Source organism: Populus trichocarpa, chromosome 1 (genome assembly GCF_000002775.5).
Source record: "Populus trichocarpa isolate Nisqually-1 chromosome 1, P.trichocarpa_v4.1, whole genome shotgun sequence".
In the NCBI taxonomy this organism is placed as follows: domain Eukaryota; kingdom Viridiplantae; phylum Streptophyta; class Magnoliopsida; order Malpighiales; family Salicaceae; genus Populus; species Populus trichocarpa.
In genome coordinates this window covers 47716583-47742362 of record NC_037285.2, presented here as the reverse complement: position 1 = coordinate 47742362, position 25780 = coordinate 47716583, and the positions used below count along the sequence as shown (strand labels likewise).

The 25780-nt window shown below is 30.7% G+C and overlaps 2 protein-coding genes and 1 long non-coding RNA gene across 3 annotated transcripts; 2 read left to right on the top strand and 1 right to left on the bottom strand.

The window, feature by feature from the left end:
• The first annotated feature begins 8835 nt into the window (after positions 1-8835).
• On the top strand, positions 8836-11007 carry LOC7490714 (protein DMR6-LIKE OXYGENASE 2). Its single transcript, XM_024604912.2, has 4 exons — positions 8836-9156; positions 9520-9767; positions 9895-10216; positions 10421-11007. Exons 1-4 carry the CDS (start codon positions 8932-8934, stop codon positions 10670-10672), a joined length of 1047 nt encoding a protein of 348 aa, XP_024460680.2. The 5' UTR covers positions 8836-8931; the 3' UTR covers positions 10673-11007.
• A 3806-nt stretch (positions 11008-14813) lies between these two features.
• Positions 14814-17646, bottom strand: LOC127905288 (uncharacterized). The gene is made up of 2 exons (XR_008059141.1): positions 15922-17646; positions 14814-15082 (listed from the first exon to the last, which is right to left on the bottom strand). It is a non-coding gene; the product is annotated as an uncharacterized LOC127905288 (long non-coding RNA).
• A 6218-nt stretch (positions 17647-23864) lies between these two features.
• On the top strand, positions 23865-25521 carry LOC7491420 (caffeic acid 3-O-methyltransferase 1). Its single transcript, XM_002300477.4, has 4 exons — positions 23865-24355; positions 24482-24792; positions 24939-25003; positions 25084-25521. Exons 1-4 carry the CDS (start codon positions 23952-23954, stop codon positions 25417-25419), a joined length of 1116 nt encoding a protein of 371 aa, XP_002300513.1. The 5' UTR covers positions 23865-23951; the 3' UTR covers positions 25420-25521.
• The last annotated feature ends 259 nt before the right edge of the window (positions 25522-25780 follow it).

The window sequence follows — 25780 nt, the reverse complement described above, 5'->3', positions numbered from 1 at the left end:
AGCAAAGAAGACACCAGAGGAGAACAAACTATAAAGCACATCTAATAGATGCAACTCTGTCAACTAAAAACCACCAACCTTTTTTTACGTGTTTACACTTAAAAACTCCCAAAAGGTGCTTATCAAAGTCTGAGAACACTCCTCTCAAGATCACAGGGCTGAAACACTTCACCTTAGCCTCAAAGTTTGATCAAAACCACCTAGATCCAGAACCATCTATCCTATGATAAAATCAGCCTAGTTTTGGTTTGTTAGAACCCTAACAAACTCATTTATAAGCTCTGAATCATCCTATAAACAGAGAGGGAATCGTACCTAAATAAGAGGCAGAAGAAAATAAAGGAGGTAAGAATTTTAGTTAAGGTTTAAGGGATTCAATATTGAGTTTAAGAGCTCAAAAAAGGTTCAAGGATTTGGTTTTGATTTTGCTGGTTTAGAGATAAGAAGAGAGAAAAACAGTAGCAAAAATATACTCCCATTGAATATTTCAAGCTTGGAAGGTATACTCTTGTAAAATTTAAAGGTAGAGTCCATGAGGCCTGTTGGATCCTCTGTTTATTGTTTAAATGCAATGTTTTTGAATATATTGATGTAAAAATTGGTGTTTTAGTGTGCTAACATTGCACTTTAGTTTGATTTGAAATTTGCCAAATGTGACAGCAAGGTGTTGATGTTTTTCTGTTTGGTTAATACATGGTTCCAGGCTCTTGAGTTTTGGTTTAGTCCTATGGAATGTTAAATTGTCAATTTTAAATCTCATATTGATTAAGCATCCTTGTTGTTTTGATTTGGCAGTTTTGAAAAATGAAACTTAATGCATATTTATGATGATTTATTGTTTTTGTTAGTTTCTTTTTGTTTCAACTATGTTTGTCATTGATAATGTGGTTTGTTTGAATTAAGAAAGCATGTTTTAGAGGCCTAAAATGACCATTCTGGGTTTGACAGTGGCTGACTTAATTATGGGTAGGTTCTGGGTTTCTAAGACAGTGTTCTTCATGTTATTGGAAAGAACATTACCTTAGCTCTATTTTTAGACCATTTTTGGTCCATTTATTTGCACAGAATCATTCGAACAACTTGATTAGCAAACAATTTAGTTTAAAACACATCAATAACACGTATTCATTTTGACTGCCCAAAATACATTTTGATCAAATCATGGCTTTTGAGTGATAATCAATAGTTTTTTATGCTTGATTCTTGATCTATGTTCTTCATGTTCTTCATTTGTTTTGTGTTTGATTCATTTTATCAAAAAAAAAATTGAAATTTTATGTTTTTCTTATGTTTAATCTGTTTTGGCTTTGAGTTTTTGTTTTTGGTTTGTTTTAGGGTCAACCAAGACAAGTCAAAATCGGGTAAGATATTTAAAGCTTTGTTTGGTTTGCTATTTTTTTTAATAAAAGAATTTATGGTCAAAGGAGGTGTTTGGCAAATACACCCGTAGGTCTGCTTTTTAGCAGTTTTTCTAAAGAAAAAATAGGTTTTGCCAAATATGGCCTTAAAAAAATATAAAACAATATAAAATACCAAAAATAGTAATATAAAAAAATGATTTTTGTTTGTTGCATATAGTAAGTCTCTTGAAAATCAAAAATCATATTTTTCTTAAAAATATAAAAATATAAAATACATGGTATGTTTTAGTGTGTGTATATATATATATATATATATATATATATATATATATATATATTTGCATGCATTTTGAATTTAATAACCAATTTACTGAATCCATGAGAATTTGACCAATATTTTAATAACCCATGAAAATTTTAATTCATGAGAATTAATGGTCAATATTTTGGTATAAATATTAAACCTACAAGTAAACTTGTATTTAAATACCAGGAATTGATTAGAAAATTCTTAGAATTATTCTGAATATTCATCCATTTTAATTGAAAGTACTTTTACCACAGTATATGAGATGTGCAAAACTCTTTCATCTTTTAAGATAGGTAAACCCTATCAGAACACTTATATGAACCATTTTTATAAGAATTCATTTTGGCATACGAGCCCATAAAAAATTCAAAATGTCAGACTTATTCACAAAAGTAAATCTTTTTTTCTGGGCCATAGACGGACCACCGGTTAAAAACCTATTAATGTCGTTAAGCCACATATAGATCACACAATGAATCTTACCTTAAGTAATGTGTGCTAATACTTTTTTTAGCTATAACCAGTGCTTTATCCTAGAAATTTTTAATAAAGCGATTCCTAACCCCAAAGTTGCATAGATATGATCAAATAAAATCCTCTTAAATTAATTGAATGAGATCAAATATTTTACTTCAATAATAATACAATAAAATATATTGAATAATTCCTCTCTTGTGTGATAAAAAATATTTGAGTGAAATTGTCATGTTATGTCAATGTTTATCCAATTTCTTGCTCAAACGCCACCCCCACCGAAGTGCTCATTTATATTTAACATATTTTCTAATATTTTATTAACATATGCCATTCAAATACTTTATTTATACTTTATACTTCGAAGCTATTTAAATTAAGCTAAAGTGATGATGACATTGAACTTCCTTTATTATACTTTATACTTTAAAGCCGACGCTTTTAACTTTAAAGCCTCCCCTTCGAGAACCATTTTGACATTGAATCATGAAAGCCATTATTTGATTCTCGACTTAAAATCTAATTACGATGGGATAGATTAATCTTGACTTCAATTCTAATTAATTAACTTTCTCCGAATTTAATATAATTTTTTTAACTTTACTTGTTGCTGGGTACGTAGTTAACTTTTCTAGAATGTGAAAAAAGTTCCATATATAGGTGAAACTAGAACCGTAGAATATATATATATATATATATATATATATATATATATATATATATATATAGCATATTTAGAAAGGAGAAGGAGGAACAATGGGAAATTTTATTATTTTTTGAACTGGATTTCGTTTTCGAACAACGTATTCATTAATAATTGTGAGCTTCGGTTCTTCAATTGGTTCCTCGGAACTGGAGCGAATAACTAGTTCACTAGGAGGTCATGTTTTGTATATCCTTGAAGACATTTAATTGTTAGATCTACTGTTCGATGCCAATTGCATTTATTTTGTGCTAATTTACATGCGACTCACCTCCTTTACTTTTCATATGAACAAACCTTTTTTTTTTTTTTCATTTCCACTTGTTTTATTAATTTTTTCCTTTTTAAAAAACTTGTTTTGATATATTTTTATTAGTAGTTTGAGTTATCTTTTAACCGTCCGATTTACTAGGTTATGTTAAAACAACTTTTACTTGATTTAATTTTAATTTCAAATTAAATAAAGGTTCGAATTAGAAAATTTTAAAGTTGACATAAAAAATCGAATCAAGAAATTTTAAAATTGACATATTAATCGAGCTATAATATATATATATATATATATATATATATATATATATATATATATCAAAAAGTAAAGTTAAAAGAATATATTAAATTCTAAGAAAATTAATTAGAATTGAGTTCAGGAATAATCAATGCCATCTTAATTAGAATTTATGTCAAGAATCAAATTGGCTTTCATGATTCACATGTGAAGTCCTCAAAATGGTTCTAGAAGGATAGGCTTCTTTCATGATAATGGTTATTTAATATTAAAAAAAAGATAGATACCACTCTTATATTATTCTTAAGATAAGTTATATTCGTGTATATTTATAATAATAAATATACTTTAATGTGGTTCGTCTTAAATATATATTATTTAAGGTTTTGTCTTAATTCATATAATAAAGTCTAAAAAAATAGGGTATGATATTGGACCTTATTAATTGATAATTCTATTATCTATTAATAAAAATTCAGAGGGACATGGTTTGTTGTATTTTTTTAATTGAATTTTTTATTTTTTATTTCATCCATTGACTTATTTTTTTTATTTTTAATTTCATTCATTGACTTTTTTTTATTTTGTATTTGTTGTAAAACAATATGTTAGATAGGTTATCATAATATCATGTTATATAGTTTGTTTCCCTTTAAAAATTATGCTTTTTCAGGTTTTCAAGATTTTTTTTTAATTTAATCAATTTATTATTATTTTATTAAATATAAGTCAAATCACGAAATTTTCTTCTTCTTTTTAAAACACATTTACAGAAATCAAACATAATAAAAAAAAGAAGATAAATCCTGCGGGGAAGTGCAGGTCCCCAGCGATTTTATCATATTCCCTACGGCACCACCAAATGTTGGTAGCCTTCATCATCTTCCCTTGAAAAAGAAAGATTCCCTTGAAAAGAAAGGCCATGATACATCTTTGTCATTTCCCTCTCCTTCCTCGAAATGGGATGTGGGAGCGGCGGAGCCAGAATTTTTTTGATGAGGGGGCAAATAACTAATAAATACTATGACTTTTCAATATAATTTTTTTTTTAACTTGATTGAGTTACATGATTTGAAGTTTTGAATAACTATTTATTCTCAAGGGATTTACACTTGAAATACTTGTATAGTGACGTGTTAATTTAATCAATGAACCTACTGATTTTTTTTATTATCATTAGTGTTTACATAATAATTAACACAACTACATAATAATAAAGTCAGTTGAGTTACACAATAATTCTAAATCTTTCATATGATATTCATAGCAAAATATACATCAATTCATCAAAACTCATTTCAATTCATATCTATATGTATATAATAAGTATGTTGATTAAATTATACTTAATCATTTTTAGACATTTAAATTATTTCTAGACACACACAAAAAATTTGTATGAACTCACTAAGTCAAATATGTGAAACAAGTTATAATACTATCCTATACTTTCAAATAAGAGAAAATACCGAGAGAGAAAAAGTGTAACTTATAGGATTTAAATCCATCCCCTCTCCTAACTCCAAGCATTTCGTTAACAATTAATTACAAATAAATTTGTGATATAAAATGACAATTAATATATGTACATTGTAAATTAAGAGACCTCAATTAAATTATTAATCCATAATTATAGAACTAAGAGGCCTTAGTTAAATAATTCCAATAATCTACTATGTCAATACAAGAGGTGTCAAGAATAGTGGTTTTGCATGAACATTAATTTATTCATTTATAATAAGAAAAAAAACATTTAATTGATTAAATTAGTAAATTCAAACATTTATTTTGAACATATTTGAACACATTCATATTAAAACCCCTAAATTATCATAAACCCTAATATTTTTAATAACTAATTATAAAAAAATAAAACTAAAATTAGATAATGAAATAAATAGAAAAGATAAAAAAAAATTTATTTAAAGTATAAAGCTAAAGAAATTACTTAGTTATCTGGACTTTAAAAGAAATTTGCATAAAAGAGAGGAAGACAACAATTCAAAAGGAAAAATGACTCTCTATTCAAAAGGAAATTACTTAGTTTAATCGGTTTTTTTTCATGGTTTGGTTTTTTCGGTTATTTTTTTTTATTTTCTCGGTTTAATCGATTTTTCAGTTATTTTGCTTATCCCTGCCTAACACAAAGCAATTTTCAGAGATTTTGTGGGATAGATGAGAGTACAATAGTAATTTTTAAAAATATTTTTGGATTGTTTTAATATATTAATATAAAAAATAAGTTTTAAAAAATATATTATTTTATTATATTCTTAAGTAAAAATTAATTTATTAATATGTTTTATATTTAATTGGATGAGTGCAAAAAATATATATTAATATTTATTTGGTAGTGGGACAGTCGGTAGAGGGTTAAAAAAGAACAATATTACGTTATCAACCATTAAGTTGAGTTTTGGAAATTAAAAGACACGTTTGACAATATTACTGGCTGGCTAATTATTAGGGATAATTAATACATGATTAAGTTGATTGTTTGAAATTAAAGACGTGTTTGACCACCAATATTACGTAAACCCAAAACTTGAATAAACCTGGTAGCTTGTGATTATTGTCCTTACAAGTTATTATAAATTATTATGATTCAGATTAGTTATTTTTTAAAATATTTTTTATTTATAAATATATTAAAATAATTTTTTTTATTTTTTTAAAATTATTTTTTACATCAGTGCATCAAAATAATTGCACCGTGTTTTTTTTAAATTTTGAATTTTTTTTGTTAAAAATTATTTTTTATGTTTTCAAATCGTTTTAATGTGCTGGTCTCGAAAATAATTTTTTAAAATAAAAAACATCATTTTAATATATTTATAAATAAAAAAATATTTTAAACAACAATCATGTATTATCACAACCCCGAACACATACTTAAAAGCTCCCAGAGGTATTGCATAAGATAATGGAAGAATATTGAATGTATTAAAATAGGGAAGAAGGAGAAGAGAAAACAAGAGAGGTGGAGGAACTCTTGTGCATAATTCATTCATTTCTTTTTGCATAATGCCAAGATTTGCTACAATAAAACAAATAAAGAAGAGCTACGTACAGTATTGATTAAACAAGAACCAACTAATTAAAGATTTCTCCCCTGTCAATTTCAATTCATAACATAGTGTGAACGGCTGTCAAGAAGCGACAGTAGAGTTGACAAAAGATAAACAAATAAATTAAGGAATTAATCAGAAACTACAAAACCACATCGTGATTTGTTATTGATTAGAGTAATAGAATATAAATCTGATGGCTGCCTTACCATAACAAGGGTTAAGGTCTTGTATTATAATATGAGGATGATCGTATACACAAGAGTAGAAAATAGAGTAAGGAGGTTGACATACACTTGAATTAGTCTTAGCCTGGTATTTATAAATTTTCAGTGATTCTAAGAAGATCTTAATTTGTTATTTATTTTTTTGTTTAATGTAGGTGTTCGGGCCAGCTTGCGTGTACCTCGACTAATTTCACGGGCCTTGAAGTTAACGACCATGTAAGCCTCCAGTGGCCATCATATGAGCAACCACAGGACTCGAACCTGAGACCACAGAGGGAACAAACCTCTTAGTCCCAAACTCTTACCACTGAACCACCATCTAGATGGTTATTAACATGTTATTTATTGATTTTAGTAGTGGTGGATAAGCTGAGTTTAACCGATTTTTCTTAATTTTAATCCAATTGCATTTACTGATGAACAATTTCTTAAAGTATCCATCGTCCAAAACATTGAGAAAAAGACAGTCATTACAGATGTAATGGCTGATCACAGATTTTTATTTATCAGTCTTCTAGAAAACACATCATCAGAGCATAATACTCTTTCTTTAAAACAAAAAAAACCCTACCAAACCTCATTAAAGCATGAGGTGACGTCTGTTGAATCAGAGAAATGGCAGAAAGTCAGGAGCATTTTCTGGCATTTATTGTTTTTTCCAAACTCATAGTGATCCGTCGGGTGAAAACACTGTGTACACCATGCATTTTCTACTCTCTCTCGTAATTCAAGGTGGGTTCAAGTACCGAGTCGATCTTATATTGCGAAATTAATGTCAAATTGAACCAGCAATTAAATTTAAAAAAGAAGAACCAAGTTAAAAAAAACACGAAAACAAATAGTGGTTTTAAAATTAATGTAAAAAGTGCAATTTAATTTTTTAATTTTTCTGAGATGATTTGGTAAAGATTAATATATCTTTATTGAATATTATTAAATAAATATTTTTTTATGCTAAATATTTTAAAGATTCATGAACTGTGAAAATAAAATTGAATGTAACCCAATAAATAAGTGTTATTTTAAAGATTTATGCTAAATATTTTTTTATACTCAAAATTGTATTATCAAAATTTATTTTTTCTAAAAATAGATTTTTTTGATGAAGTTAGGGTTAAACATAAAACTATTAAAATCTCATAAAATTATTTTATATCACAGCATCAAACATAAATACTGACAAAAAGAAAGCTCCTTTTAAATTCCCTGAAAGTCTTTAATTTGTTTGGTTCGATAGTTGATTCATTGAATGTCGACAACAGAAATTAAATAAAATTACATAAATAGGAATTTACGTTTTTCAATCATGAATAAAAGCTTTAAAAAAAATATTATTGGACAAAAAAGGGGATCGGAGTATACTATTCGTTGGCTTGCTCCCGTGCACATACGCTGTGTTTTATTTTCCTTACTTTGACTTATATAGTCAAAATACATCATATAATCTTACAAGTATTTTCAGGTTGTCTTTGCCGATCAAAATTTGGAATGGAGCACTTAAGATTTTTAAGATAATCTTTTTCTCTTAAAATTATTTGATTATTTATTTATTTTTGAGTTGGACTCTTTCTGATATATGCATAATTATTTAAACAAAATGTATATATTAATATTTTTATATTTAATGTTATAAGTTTTAAGAGTAAAATAGATATCTTATTTGAATTTCATAAAAATTTCCTAAGATATACTAAACATGGTGAATACATATTATTATTGAAAATTCCCATTCTGAAAAAAAAAGCATATAAATTTTTTTATCTAAATTCTTTTCAATTGAATAAATTTAAACAAGGTATCAATATTCACAGAGAAGCATCACAAGAAAAATTCAGCAGCTTCCACTAAAATCCAAATATGAAATTATCACATGAACAGAGAATCCAATAGCCCCAAATCAAACCTCAATGGTCATAACCAACATTTACATCGTTTAAAGCACATTCACTTGCAATTAGCACAAAGGTTGAGGTTTTTTTTTTTTTTTTTTTTTTAATGGCACCACCAACCTGGAACCCACCTCACAAGTTATTGCTCATCAAAGACGCCAAGAAAAGTCTAGTAGACCGTCCAAAAATGTAAGAAAATTCAAAGCTATAGCATTAGTTTTTCGACCATAAAATAAGAGACGAGTACTGTTCTGCAAAGCCTATGCTGTGGTGTTAGTTTCCTCCTATAAATAGGGATACAAACCCACTTACTTGGACCATCAAATCCCACATTCCACACAAACTTGAGAAGTCCCTGATTAATTTCTACGCACTACTACTAATTCTAATCATGCCTGCCGCTGTGTTGCATGTAGCCGAAGGGGTTGCTTTGCCTGAGACCAAACAGCTTCAACCCACCTACGAAAATCCCATTTCCACTCTACCAACCGTCCCTGAGGCTGAGCTTTGTGATGGCTCTATCCCTATCATTGATTTGGAAGCCCTTCATGGTCCTCGCCGTTCCCATATCGTCAAACAACTCGGCCATGCGTGCCAACACAAAGGTTTCTTTGCGGTAGGTTTTTTCTTTTTTTAAATGGATTCATTGCATTAAAAATTAGATCTAGCACCGTGAGAAGCACATCAAATTGTAAGAAAATCATTAGCGGTGTGCCCAGAAACTGAGAAAAGAAGAAGAAGAAATCACACCAGGAAATCTAGCTTCTATTATATGTAATTCTCCAGGGTAGAGAAATACGTTGTTTGCACTGTTTCTGGTGACCTTTCCCAACAGCTTTGTCTCTCCAGCAACCTGCTGTTCTAGCTGCTAATTTTTTTCTTTATTTAAGCTGTAGTTGTAGCTTGGTATATTATATTCTGTTATGTATTAAAATAATCTAGCTAGTTTCTAACAATAAATTTTATGTTAAACTGCCAGGTGAAGAACCATGGAATTCCAAAGACAGCTGTTAACAACATATTCGACACAACAAGGGAGTTTTTCCATCTGCCGGAGGAAGAAAGAATGAAATTCTACACTCCTGACCCTAACAGTGACATCAGGCTAATGACAGCGTATAAAGATGAGGTTGAAAATGTCTTCGTCGCAAGGGAATCTTTGAAATTCCATTGTCACCCTGTTGAAGATTATGTGAACAAATGGCCTACAAATCCTCCTTCCTTCAGGTGAACAAAAGCACAGATTGTTATTTTAGCCATGAATGACTCAAATGGGGTAGCCTCGAGATGCATGGCGATTCTGTTTTAAATTATTTGTGTTTTTTTTTTTTTTTTGACATTTGATTGTTGACAGGAAGAAAGCTGCTGAGTATTTGACAAATGTTAGAAGGGTGGAGATGACACTACTTGATGCAATATCAGAGAGCTTAGGCCTGGAAAGAGATTACATAGAGAAGAGATTGGGTGGACATTATGTATCATTGAACTACTATCGAGCTTGTGAACAATCAGAACTAGAGCTTACTTATGGAGTGCGTGGCCATACTGATCCAACTATAATAACTATGCTGTTGCAAGATGATGTGCCTGGACTTCAGGTTCTAAGTGAGGGAAAGTGGATGGATGTTAATCCTATTCCAGACACAGTGGTTGTCCATGTTGGAGATCTTCTGCAGGTGATTTATATTCTATCTATACATGTCTTCTGCTAAAATGTACACTAATCCAAAAACCAACTAAAATATATACGATTCCTTAATTACTATTAACATTCAAAGCCCTCTAATTTATGGGAACTATAATATATTGCCATGCCATGCCATGACTTACTTTCCATGTTGTTATAATTACATTTTTCTCTTATGTTTCTATTGTATCAGGCAATTAGCAATCATCGATACAAGAGTTTGCTCCATCAAGCTATAGTAAATTGCGAGAAGGAGCGTATGTCCATCGCCTCTTATTGTTATCCATCATCTGATGCTACAATAGGACCTCCTAAGAAGTTGATAGACACTGATCATCCAGCAATCTATAAAGATTTCACATTCGGAGAATTCAGTAAACAGATGTGGAAAGTGATAACGCCAACTGATAAGCGCCTGGACTTTTTCAAGTGCTCTGCTGCCTGACCATTTTAGCTTCTGAGATATATAATAATGAATATATAGCAGTGTTGCTGAATGTATAATAATGAATATATAATAACTTTCAGTTTTTTTTGGTTAAATAATAGTCCAATTCAATGCCCCAAATACTTACAAGAGTGAACCCAAATGATGTAATTTTGTAGTTGTTCTGAAATTGATCAGTCCAGGTAAATTATTTAGCAAATAAAATGTTGCACAGTAAATTTAATTTTGAAAAGCTAGAGGGTATTGGTAGAGGATTTTCAGTGTCAATATATCTCCTTACTTGTGTAATTGACTTAATTTTATCCATCAAATAAATCCTACTTGATTCGCAATGTTGTGTTTTATTTTGAGTATTGACATCAAACTGAGATCAAAGCTGCTTGACTGATTGCATTCATACTTGTTAGGAAACTGGGTTTCTATGTTTATTTTTATGTTTCAAAAATGTTTTTAAAAAGATTTGAAAATATTTTATTTTTTTCTTTACTTCAAAATAATTTTTTTTTTTGTGTTTTCAAATCATTTTGATGTGCTGATATCAAAACTAATTTTTAAAAAATAAAAAAAAATTATTTTAATGTATTTCCGAATAAAAAACACTTTGAAAAGCAACCGCAATCACACTTCCGATAAGCAACCTTTTTTTAATTAATAAATCCAAAATGAATCAGAAAAATACCTTTTATTTTATCCATAAAATAGCATACTGACACCGACTTAAAATGTTTGTGATGTTTGGTTTTATTCAAAAAGCTTTTAAAAAATACAGGATCATTTGTAAATTTTGGTACACTTAAATAAAAATTATTTCCAGGCCTAAGCTCTCTGATATTGAGGATAAGCAAGAGACAAGAGAGTGACTCCAAATAGCACGAGATCAAGAATATTTTTTTTAAGATCCATCTTAGGTAATATCTTCATTAATTATAAGCAAGAGCACAGAGGTAATTAAGATCCCAGCTAAAGATTAAAAAAGAAGAAGAAGACTCCACCTGTACGCGCATCTTGCATTTCTTAATTTCATATCCTTATTTTATGTCTTAATTTGTTCATCTCCCTCGTCACCTTGCTTTCAAAGGTCAGCAGGCTTTTTTTCTTATTTCTCTGATCATTTGATTTGATTTCTGGATCCAGATGACATGAGAAGGGATAACGTAGAAGGCATTGCCTCGTGACTTCTATATGTATAATCAAAGATCAAACGCAGTAAAATAATGCAAATATTGAGTAACCTATTCTTTCATCTCCATATGTACAATTTGTTGGGATTTAATTGAATTTTATTGTAGAATGTATTTATATAAAAAATATTGTATATAGAAAATATTATAGTTATACTATTGTGTGGTAACCCTCACCATTTCTATTGTATATTACCCTATATATATAAATAGAAAGGGTTGGCTAACTAATAGGTTAAGCCTCCTAATTATTCTCAACTTCATATCAGAGTCTTCTGCTGTCAGAACTCTTTTCTCCCTCTCCCTCCTTGTACCCGGCCTTCTCTCTGCTTTTTCTAAATGGATTCTACTGTTGCCACCGACTTCTCCCTCATCACTGGTGGTGCAACACAAACAGCCAGCCATCTACAAGCGGCTAGTGATGGTGTCTTTCCTCCACAACAGCAGCCTTCACTTGCAGAGCATGTCTCTGATTCTTCCTCACAAGTTTCTACTGTTCCTTTGCATCTTATGGGAACACACACTCCAGCTATTATTTCTTTATCAAACACCCACGAAGTTATTTTGTTGAAATTTATAAACACAAATACTTACAAGAGTGAACCTTTTATCAAACACCCGTGCAGTAAAATAATGCAAATATTGAGTAACCTATTCTTTCATCTCTAAATTTACAATTTGTTGGGATTTAATTGAATTTCTATAATTGTGTTCAAACAAAATTCTTATGTTTTGTTTTGGAGATGGATGTATGATGATGCAGGTGTTATCGGGATTTAAATAGGTTTTTTTATATTTTCTATCTTCATTTCACTCAATCATCACACTATCTTTTTTTTATTTCATAATTTTGTATCTAATTAATAAATATGTAATTATAAATCAAGGAAAGACAAAATTAGTGGGATTTTATTTTCTCAATTTTCTTTTATTGGTTTTCTTATTCCTATATTTTTAGTTTTAAAATCTTCTTTTTTTAATTCATCTATTTCTTATTATTTTATGATTTTTTTTTCAAAAATAAAAAATATATTCGAAAGAATATTCTAAAGATAATGGCCAAATAACATGGTGAGTGAAAAAGAAACTAACAATATAAAAACCAAGTAATCGTAAAAAAAAAAAAAAAAAAATTGAATTTAAATATTTCAAAGAGGAGAGGTCTTATTAAAACCAAGAGATACCGAGCTCATTAATCCATATTTTATCCAAATCAAGGGAATGGGATTCCTTCGATTTTAAGCCACCCGTTGGAGGCTGATCTAGAACTATTTTGACAATGGAAAAGAGTAGGAAACTACAGTGTGATGTATGGAGGGAAAAGTATTATTTTGATGGCGTTTGATTATTCTTGTCTAGAACTATTTTGACAATGGAAAAGAGTAGGAAACTACAGTGTGATGTATGGAGGGAAAAGTATTATTTTGATGGCGTTTGATTATTCTTGTCTAGAATGTGACAAATAATATTATTGAAGATCATGGAAAATAAATATATAAATTGATAAGTTAAAAAAGATTTATTAACAATAGTTAAATATTAAAATAAAAAGCTAATTTTCTTAGTAAAAGCAAAAAAATAGTTGCATATGCAAATATTTAACTTTGATTGTGCTTTTTATTTTATAAATTTTTATTTATTTTATCTTAGAGGTTAATTATGATTGTTAATAACAAACTATTTTTATTTTATAAATATGTCATGTAAATACAATTTATTTATTTATTTACAATAATATCATTAAAGCATTATAAAATTAAGAAATAAATACAAATATTAATTGTTATTTTAAAAAAATGAACTAAATGATATAAAAAAAATAAGAGAGAGAGTATTAATTAAAATTTAAATATAAAAATAATACAAATATATATTTCAATTATCTTTAGTGACTGTAAAATCAAGATTCGAATTTTTTTACGTGGAAAACATCTTTAAAATCCTAACAAACCCCCTTTTCGAGTTGTCACAATTGCAAGGACACTGAAGATGGGGGGCCAAAAAAGACTCAAACTGAGTTACACTCACAGCCTCAAATCATTAAACGACTCAAATTTTAGTTGTGGCCAAGTCAACCTTGCATTAACTGCAGAGGGCAGAAATATTCCACCAGCCGACACCATTTCTGATGCTCAAACTGATCTCCATGGGCTTGAGCTTTGGGAGAGTTCCTTCCCCTTCATCGTCATGCATACCAACACTATATATTGAAAAGTACATGCATATATTATAAATATTATATAAAAATAAATATTTTTTATTTTTTAAAATAAAATTCATTTATATAAAAAATTAAAATAATATAAATGAATTAAAATAATGTTTTCAAAAACAAAAATAACACCATTAAAATCTCTATATAAAAAAAGTTAAATAAGAAGAAAAAAAACATAATGGAGAGATATTAATTAAAACATAAATTTAAAAATTATTTAAGAAAAAACTTTAAAAAATAAATCAATTAAAAAAATATTATAAAAAAAATATAGCTCGAATGTTGTGGCTTAACTCGTCAAACTTGTGCTCTTTGCATCTGGGTCATTGCAAGGAAAAGCCTAGGAGCGTTTTCCATTTTCGGGATCAAACAAAGCAATTATACTATCGAAATTTGTGGGTAATTTTTTTTTTACCAACTTAATTGAGGTTTATTGAAATTTCTACTGAAATTTCGGCAGAGTCTTTCTTATACTGAGAGGTCCCAACTACCGAAATTTCGGCAGAGTCTTTCCTATACTGAGAGGTCCCAACTATCAAAATTTCGACAGAGTCTTTCTTATACTAGAAGGTCCCAACTTATCGATAATTTATCCTACACATATTTTATGCTCATTATGCAATCATAACATATTCATATTGTATCACAACCACAATCATTACTGGTCACAAGCATAATAGCTCACATATTTATTTTTCCTTCTCATTTACAAACACTTACAAAGTGGTAGTTATCATAAAAAAGTAAAAATCTTAAGTCTTTATGATTAATATAAAGAGATACTAATACAATTCGATTCATATAATTACTTAAGTCAAAATACATTGACATTCATTTAATTCCTAATTCATACAAAAAGAACTAGAAATACTAATTTCCTAATTCATACAAAAGGAACTACAAACATGAATTTCCTAATTTATATAAAAAGAATTAGAAACAAGAATTCTCTAATTCATACAAAAGAAATTAAAAACCTAGGGCACTACTCTTGGCGTGAATGTGAAGGACCTGCAATATCAAAATATAAAAATAATTATATTAAAAGTAAAAATACAGCAGAGATGAGGGAGAGTCACAAATACATGTATCTACATATATAATTACCTACTTGATAGTACACAATCATAGTTGTCATGGAAACCCACACTTAAATTTTCCTTTACTACATCTAGAGCCTATCATTTTGTAACCCACTTATGGTTTTCTTTTTACGATTATTATCCACAGTCCCAAATTTAGGGAGGTTACTATCGACACTAATAATTCCTATTAGTGTCATTGGTCACCCTTACTCGGACCAACTAATCAAATTCTTAACAATGACGACATCAACTTATCGGTTGGTGCCATTAACTATTTCCAACTTGAAATAGTCGATCAATTCTTTTCCGCCTCACCTTGGAGATTTTCCGGTAATGCCAATGCTAAGGTCTCTAGACATAATTAGCTTTTTTCTTGGAAGCTAATCAAATTATCCTGAGTTTGTAGATACCGGCATTGATCGTCGATATCATTAACTATTCTTAACCTGAATAGTCAATCAAGTTCAACATTCATTATATTTTCATAAAAAGCATGCCGATGTTAGCAAATCTTGTTAACATCATTAGCTGCCCATATTTGAGATCGACTAATCAAGTTCAGAGGCGATTGTTTTGGATTCATCATTATAGTTCATTATTCGAAATCGAAGTCCATAAGTCCACAACCAAAATCAGATTTCAATCCACGTCCATTTCATCATATCTTTCCTTTCTTTAACTTTATTCACATGTGTTAAATTCCAAAATAAAATAGAATATTAATTTCACTATTAACTAAGGAGAGTATAGGTGTGAAACACCTACCTGTCACCGAAGCTCGATTTGCGCTCCCTTGATGTTGTTGTACGCCTCCCATGGTTCCTCTTGAATCCACAAGTACACCACATTAGTTCATGTTCAATTTACATTTCGCAAATAGCAAGACAACAACAATAACAACATTTACTCTTCGCGTTTCATTATCTTAAATCATTACACATATTATTAAATTCATTATCAAATGTGGTTTATTCCCTTTTGATGTCAAGGTACAACGTTGCAAAATTCCTGGTGGGAAGGAAATCAGGTTCTGCCTTTATCGAGGCTAAACTTTCCCATTTTATCAATTTCACCGAAACTACTAGCAAAGACGACAACTCGACCTTTTCTCATACATTTATCTATATCTAAAGCTCTAAAGCTTCAAATCAAGTGAGGTCAGATTCGTTGGAAAGATAACACCCCTGACTACAATTTCTATGAAGAGACGTTTCCCAAAGTTTTTTGTTCTAAGGCTCGAAGCTCCCCTAGAACAGGGGTGATGAATCTGCCCAGATTTCGTCAAAAATTCCTAAATAAATTTTCCGTCATCTTTACTTCTCCTTTTCTTCTACCACACTTATTTTCTACATTTTCCTACATTTTGTGATTCCTCTAATGCTGAAATCATGAGCTATACCCATGGTTAACAATTTTGTCTTTGCTTCACGTAACACACATTAAACTCATGAAGTCTTCTATTATCAATTTTTTCATGTTTTTCCCTATTAGTGAGCTTTCTACTACAATTAATTTATGCATTAAGAACACACAATATACCATAATTCTTCTTCACTCCCCTCAATTGACTCTTGGCCAAACTTGGCCTAAGGGAACCAAGGTTTCCCTTTTCTTTTTAGTCAATTTTTCTTGCCTCATTCACTCATTGTTCACATCATACACATACTATAAGTGTTCATCAACATAAATTTTAGAATTCCCTTCTTCCCCCATTCAATTCTCGCATGGTCGGCCACTCAAGCCTTTAAGTTAATGATTTTTCTTTAACAATTTTGCATGTTTTTCATGTTCAGAACATCTTATGTTAGCTCAACTAACTTCATTCTAACAATTTTTACACTTCCCCTAATTTTCACTCAAGAAACCTAATTTATAAAATCTGAAATTGGTGCATATCCTAATTAATTGTTAAATTATTTTTCAAATTAAGTTTAGTGTCCATACCTTGCGAAATTTCAGAATTTCAGTTAATTTAGTTGAAGATTTTTGGCCTCTCCTCTCTTGTATGCAGCCAACCCTCTCCCCTCTTTTTCTCCAATTTCTTCACTTGTTTTCCTTGTTAAAATCCTTCTTAATGGGTGTCCTCTCTACTTAAGGGTCTTAGGTTTGTATAGTCCTAGGACATTTGGTATTTTTCCCTCTCTTTTGATGAAGAAAAATTTGTACTCTCTCCCCTCTTTTCTATGGTGTTCAGTCGGCCATGAAAGAGGAAGAAATTGGGTATTTATAGCCCCATTCTTCCTAATTACACATTGAGCCATTTTCTTTTCTTTTCTTTACAATTGGAGTCACACTCCTTATGTCTTTCGTATTTTTCTTATTTGATTTCTTTGTTATTATATTCATTTATTTTTATTTCATTTTATTTCACTTCATCATTCATCATACATTCATTTTTTTTAATTCTCAGGATTTTACAGCGTTGGTGGGCCTTCAAGCCTAGACCTGCATGCCTGGGCTTGGTTTTATATATATATATATATATATATATATATATATATATATATATATATATATTGAAGGGGTGGATGGCAAAATATACAAGCAATGTGGCAAATGATGTGTCGTCTGTAAGACCAGATCATTCCAGCCACCCCATGGTGGCCAAAAAATCAGGGCAGTGCCCCTTTTATTCAAAAACAAGACTTAATTTTAAGTCATTTTAACTCCAAAACACCTCATCAACTGATGCAACCATATTATTCAATAGTTTCACCCACATTTAACTAGTGTTTTGCCTATGTTTTATATATAAAATGCCTTGATATTCTTTGTTTTATGTTTTGAAGGCACTTTTGGATGAAAGATGCAAAAAGGAGTAAATTGGAGATAATATCCAAGTTTTTATTTCAGCAATTTAGCTCCTCTAAGTCAAAGCTTGAAGATTTCATGCAAGACTATTTCTCCTTTTTTAGGAAAATAGTTATTGAAGTACTTAAATGTAAACAGTCTACTTAATGGAGGACTATTTTGTAAAATAGAGACCTAGGATTTCCTAAGATATAAAAAGAATGAGAGAAGAGAAGGGGGGCCAGCCAGCCAAGAAGAGAAAAACGCTCCCTTCCTCTAAGAAACCCTAAATTATGCATTCTTCCTTTTTTTTGATTAGTTGTTCAACAAACATGCAAGGCTAAACACTTTTTCTTGGTTGCAAGGACACGGAAACCTTCGGATTTCAAGAACTGTGAGATTTATTTTACCTTTTCTTTTCAGTTTATATGATGAATATGTTTGTTCTCCTATGCTTATTTTTCCTATGATTGTTTATTTTAATTACTAGAGCGGACTCTAAGTTATTATTGTAGACAATCTATTGCTAAGTTTGATATCAAAACCGGAGTTGTGGTATATGAACTTGTGAAACAACTGAGTTTAATAATTGTGGCGGATCTACGTTATTAATCTTAGGGAGAACATTCAATCAAATCAAACATAGACTGCAGACAGTTATGTTTTCTTGATTAATCAACTTATCTAGTTCTTAAGGCTGCCATTAAATTAAATTACTAGTGCGGACACTGTGGTTGTTTAATGGTTAGGGTTAGTTATACGGCGGATCCGTTAACTAACCAATGTTAAGAAGAGATAAATATTCAGAATATAAATTGATGTTTCGTTTCCATGATCAGTTCTGACTTCTGTAAATGGATGTGTGCTTGTGACCAAGGTTTGTTCTCTTGATAATTTTCTGATTTTATTAAATTTCGTTTGATAATTTTCTGTTATCTTTTGCTTTAGCCTAGACAACGTCCAAACCCCCCCAAATTGCATATCATCTAGCATAAAAATCTGACTTGAACTTTCTCCTTGGATCGACCCCTTGCTTGCTTTATATTATCTTGTGTGTTGTGTTTGAAGTTAGGGTAATTAATTTGTGCGACCGCGACATCACAACACCAACACTTTTGGTGACCTAAATGTATTTTAAAAAAACCTTTATGGCACGCCACCCATGTTTAACGTTTTTTTTCATTTTGGTCCCTCTCTTTTCAATTCCACCTTTTTTACTTAATATTTACTAGTCGAATGCCCGAACAATTTTGTTTAATGTTTAGTAGATATATTGGATGATATTTTGTTTCAAATATTGAAATGATATCATATTAAATCGACTTGGGTTAATTAACATGTTGACTCAGGTCATGAAACTATGATAACTCTATTTAAAACATATCAAAATAAATTATGAATGTCAATTTCTAATTAACCCAATGTTGAAGGAAAAATTAAAAAAAATAAATTAAAAAAGACAAAAAAAAACTACCTGATTCAACATGAGTTAATATGTCAAACTCGCGAATAACAAGCAAATAGAGAAAATATTATGAAGTCTAATTTCCAACCAACACAATGTTGAATGATGAAATTAAAAATATATATAAAAAAAACCCAAAAAAACCAGGTTAACTCAGTTAATCTGTTAACCCGCAACTTAGATTATGAGACACAAAAAGCAAATAAAAAAATTATAAAAGTCTATTTTCAATGAATTCAATGTTGAAGTTTAAAGTCAAAAAATAAAAACTAAATCTATTAAACTGAGATAACTTAAAAATATCTAAAGTCCATTTATTTATTAACATTTTTCTTTCAACATCTATAATACCTTCAGTACTAACTCACTATGAACTTGCAACAGGTGAAGAACCCTGGACCAATAATAATCTGCCAGAGGAAGAACAGATGAAATTATACTCTCCTGACCATACCAGTCCCATATGGTCGGCGACCGGATTTAAGGACAATACTCAGAATGTCTTCGTCTCGAAGGAATACTTGGTATTTCATTGTCATCCGCCGGAAGAATATGTGGATCTATGGCCAACAAATCCTTCATCTTTCAGGTGATACTTAAAGGATTTCGAGTTTTTTGATCTAGATGGACTAATTTAATTGTTTTTTTTTTCTAGTATAGAAATCATTATTAAGTTATAGCCTTTCATTATTTGCAGAGAGCTTGTAGCTCTGAGTACAGTGAAGCTGCTAGAAGGGCAGAAATAACACTACTTGAGGCTATATTTGAGGGCTTGGACATGGAAAGGGAGTCTACAGACCAAATATTGGACAAACATGGACAGAAAGTGTCTATGAACTACTATCCACCTTGTGAAAAGTCAAATCTTGGGCCTACTTTGGAATGCGTGATCATACTGATACCACTTTGTTGTGTGTGATCCTGCACCATTTAATGAAAATATCACCACATTAATTGTCAAGAGACAGCGTGGCTGTCTCTTGGAATTAAAAACTTAATGTTTATTGTAGCGGCTGTGGTGAATTAATTAAGAGAAAACATAATAGAGAGCACGGGAGAAATAAAAGAAGTTGAGGCAGCTGAACCGTCTGTTTTCATTATTTGTTTTCCAGCTCGTTAACTGTTGGATAGGGCTGAGATTTGAATAGATACTTCTAGATAGGTTATTCTTCATTTTGAACAATTGAATCGAAAATTAGTATTGTGAAAGCTGGCCATTTTAATAAAAAACAGGATTGTCAGTGTTGTGAGTTTTTCTCAAACACTTTTATCTTTAATCTTGTTTCATTCCAAGAATAGATTGTTATTGATGATATGAATGTTGTAGCCCTTAGTTAAATCTGAGAAAGAACAATTATGAACCTATTATTTGTTGATGATGGAAGTTTTTAGGTGGACTACGGTCTCGTGGTTTTTTCCCATATTAGGTTTTCTATGTAAAAATCTTGGTGTTGATTTGTGTGATTGTTTGCATTATCTTGTCGAATGTTTGATTCTAATTTTGATTGCACAAAGAAAGAGGGAAAAGAATTGAAACTTGTGAATTGATGTAGCAAAACTGGTTTATGGTTGTTACTGGTTTTTTCCCAACACACTTTAGTCACAATTCACCGGCAGATGATCAGGTGCCTGGGCTTGAAATTCTACAAGGTGATGAGTGGATGCCTTTCAAGCCTATTGCAAACATCTTGTTTGTCCAAGTTGGTGACTTATTACAGGTCATATACTCTCTTTATATTTGCTTGCTATAAGAATCATCTTTTAAGCCAAGAAAAATCACATTTTAGGGCGCTAGAAAAGTAAGTACAAGGAACATTAATCTTATACATCCACATAATAAATCTAAGTTGAGGCAAAAGCTTTTCGTTCATTGTGACCAGCTATAAAATTTCTAGAAAAAACAACAAATATATGATATTTTATTTTTAGAGGGAAAAAATGTCTGATTTAAAAAATCACCACCTAATGTTATAGTCACTAGAAACCCTAACTGGTCAATAGAGATTCTATGGTACAAGATTGATTACGCAAAAATAAAGATATTATAACTCTTCAAGCATCCTACCTGAGGTAAGTTGCATTGTTGTTTTTGTCTTAAATTGTTAAGGATTCGTTGTATTATGTTTATGAAGGTCTTCCTATAATATTCCTGACTTTAGTGTCAGTGAATATTCAACTACAAATACTTCCAACTCTAGCGTTGGTAAATATTATGTAAAAAAGTATGGTATTCCTAACTTTGATGTCAGTGAATATTTTATACCAGATTCGCATTTCACAGTATAAGTCTACAATCTAATATAAGTAAAGTCATAAAAAAAAACATGTATGGGGCTCACAAATAAATACCAAAGGTTCCCCAAATTTTTTCCTAATTTTCTAATATCTTAAAAGGTTTATTTAGTTAGATATTAAAATAAAAAAATTATATAAAAATATGTTTGAGAACAAAACAAAACCTGACCAAAATGTTAAGCCGGCAAAGCCTCAGTCTCAACGGTTTTTTTTATATATATATATATATGAATTGAATCTAGCCCTTCCATACTAGCTGGACTTATCCAGCCGACCCCTCTTTGTCAGTTTCCCAGCCTAGAGACCAAGCTGGTCAATGTCATTAACCAATTATTCATGCTTGCCACAGTAACACGGTAATTAAATTTGCCAAAAGCAGGGAAGAAGACTTGCCCGGTGTGTTGCTGTTGGAGGCGAAGCTGATGGTGATGCTGCGTCTGTTTGATCGGGTGGTGCCTCGGCGATGACCTCCTGGTCTGCTCTCTGCCTCTGCTTTTATAGGGCTGGATTTCATCCACGAACTTCATCCCTTATCTCCCAGGATGACGATCTCATGGATGAAGATAAACATAGCTCGGGTTTGCTCCGTGTTTGATGGGTACAAAAAATCAACAGTACTACCATTGTTGGACTGTTGGTGATGCTTATCTTCATGTCAGGGGAGAGTCGCGAGGGCGAGGGATACCGAACCAAATCCTATGGGTTCTGTGGTAGAATTGGTCTGGGTTTGATGGGATTGATGAGGGTAATTGTTCTAGCCGAAGCCATTTCGGAGGCATCACCGAACGGACTTCCCCTGCTTCCAGAGGAATAGGAGAATGCCTAGTGTTTGGAACGACGCCATTTTAGGCTAGGACTGTTATTCTTCATTTTGCCCCCTGACGTTCTGATGTTTTGCAATCCAGTCCTTACTTTTGAGAATCTTCTCTCTTTTGTTTTTAATTTTTTTAATTTCACCCCTGGATCAATGCAATTGGACCCCTGGATTTTTGCATAATTTAAAAAATAGTCCTTGATTTCAAATTTAATCAATTCAATCCTTAATTGACTCCTCCAACTTTTAATTCTTTCAAAATTACCTTTGAAAAAATCAATTAATCCCCCTATAGTATCATCGCCTATTCACTTCAGTCCTTGGAATTTAATATTTTGTAATTTTGATCCAAATTAACCTTAAACTTTGATATTTTTTCAATTAAATCTTTGATTGAATTAATTAAACTAATTCAAATTTTAATTAAGCCCCTAAACTTATTAATTCTTTAAATTTTAGCCAAATTAACTTTCAACTTTATAATTTCATTCTTATTAGTCCCCAAACTTTCAATTTGTATTATCATGACCGAATTATCAAATTATTATTTTTATTTATTATTAGTTATTATTTTATTTTTTTATATTATTATTATTATTATTTTCATATTGTTTCTTGTTTATCTTGTTAATTAATAAATTAAAATTTTAAATCGAAACAGTTATTTAAAATCTCTTAAACATAGTGATCGGATGTTAGGTTATTTTTAAACAAAGTTTTTAAAAGTTTCAAAATAGATTTTAAACTTGTTAATTTCTTAGGGTATTTTTAGAAAACAGTATCGTTTGAAAATATGTCGTGCCTACTCTTGTTTTAAAAGGCTCCTGTTGACCAGGTTTGGGTAGCTAAATATATTTTAAAAAATTAATCTTAGTTTTTCATCTAGTCATTGTAAAGATGATGCACTTATACAAAGAAAACCATTAAGCCTAATAACTCGAAAAAAGAAAATTCAAGATGTAGGATTCATGAAAGGTTGGAAAAAAGAAAAAAAAAAAACTCCTTTTCCCCATGGAATTGGAAGCTCATAATATTGCTTTCTGACTTCTTTCTATGCCATATTTCTGCAACATACTCCCAATAAAGTATTGAATGAGGAGTGAGGAGATGAGAAGACCAAATTGTGGAAGCAAGTTGAATATCTAGAATTCAAATGTTTGCTTGGTACGTTGATTGAACAAGAATACATGGAAATTAAGGAATCGAAATAGGAGGATTAACAAATCAAGTTGCCGGTCAAGCCACCCCAAATAAAATATTCCGGCAACGCCACCTAATTTTGGACTTTGGTAGAGCAGAAGATAAGTCAAAAGGTCTTATGTTGTCATCTTGTTAGCTGATAAATAAGAGGAGCGATAGCACAAATTGTCCGTAAACTAGTGTTTTGTCTTCTCAGTCAAAATCAGAACCAGAACTTCCATAGATAAACAAATGGCAACCTCAAGCAATGAAGAAGACTATCATCTCCAGTATGCCATGCAACTTGCAAGTGCATCAACTCTGCCTATGGTTTTCAAAGCAGTAATTGAGCTAGGAGTTCTGGAGATCATAGAAAAAGCTGGCCCTGGTGCCTTGCTCTCAGCCTCACAGATTACCTCTCAACTTCCCACTCAAACCAACCCTGATGCCCCTACTGTACTAGACCGTATCCTGTGCCTTCTTGCTAGCCATTCTATTCTGACTTGTTCTCTAGCCACCGAGAATCAAGATAGTGATCAAGTTCAAAGGTTATATGGATTGGCACCAGTAGCCAAATACTTTATCAAGAAGGAAGATGGAGGGTCCTTGAGTCCCTATTTTCTTGTTATTCAAGATAAAGTCACAGTGGATCTCTGGTAATTTTGGATCATCTCCAAAACTATCTTCTTCTTCTTTTCATTCCTGATTCTTTTTATGAACAGAAACATTAAAGGATGTCGATTATAATATTTTGTAACATGTCGTATTGAAACAAACAACAGGTACCACTTAAAAGATGTTATTCTTCAAGGAGGGTTTCTATTTCAGAAGGCTTATGGGATGAGTTCTATGGAGTATGTGAAAAAGGATCCAAGATTTGGTGAAGTATTCAGTGGCTTTGTTAGAGGTTTCAACCCTTTATTTATGAAGAGGATTTTGGACATATATGATGGCTTTGAAGGTCTAACATCCTTGGTGGATGTTGGTGGTGGTAATGGTTCTGTCCTTAATATGATCATCTCAAAGTATCCTGCTATTAAGGGCATCAACTTTGATTTGGCTCCAGTTATAGAAAACTCACCATCCTATCCAGGTACTGATTCTGTCCTGATCTTATAATTGATTTTCTTCGCCTTATTCTTTACTGAGAATGTTGAGCTTAGATCTGACTAGTTACAGAAACAGATGAACTGAGCTGTGTTAGAAATTGTTAAATCTTTTGTTATATTTCTATTGCAGGTATTGAGCATGTTGCAGGAGATGTATTCTTAACCATTCCTAAAGGAGAAGCCATTTTCATGAAGGTGAGGTTTGATAACACTCTGTTAAAATTAAGCTTCAGAGTATTGTACTGACAATCACAAAATATTTTTGAACGAAACAGTGGGTATCCCATTTCTGGAACGATGAGAACTTCTTGAAAGTACTAAAGAATTGCTATGAAGCTTTACCGGACAACGGAAAGTTGATAGTAGTGGAAATGGTAATTCCTGAAAGCCCCGGTACCAGTGTTGCAGATAGAAGTTTGCTGCAGAATTATTTATTCGTGACAAGCATGAATCCGAAGAGAAATGAAAGGACAGAAAAAGAATTTGAACGTTTGGCCAAAGCAGCAGGGTTTTCTCATTTTCGAGTTGCCTGTTCCGTCTGTTCTTTCTCAGTTGTTGAGTTCATTAAAAAGAAGGCAACTGCTAGTACTGCTGCTATAGCAGCGAAGTGAACTGCTAAAGTTGTTACAGTTGAGTAGCCGATATATATGACGTGTATCAATAAGCCCAGTCGCTGACTGTCCTTTTCATTTTATAAATTTTTATTATATTTATGTTTGGGGATGTCATAGTTTTTTTTTATTCGAGAAACAAAGATATTGTTAATACTTAAATAAATTAAAACATATATAAATAAATAAAATATTATTAATGTTAATTAAATACTAAAACAAAAGGTTAATTTTCTTTGAACAAACAAATTTTATTTTAAAAATATATGTAAATACAATTTATTTATTTAAATTATAAAAGGAAAAAATTCAAAGATAAATTACAGTAATAATTAAAAAAGAAAAAATAAATATTAATTTT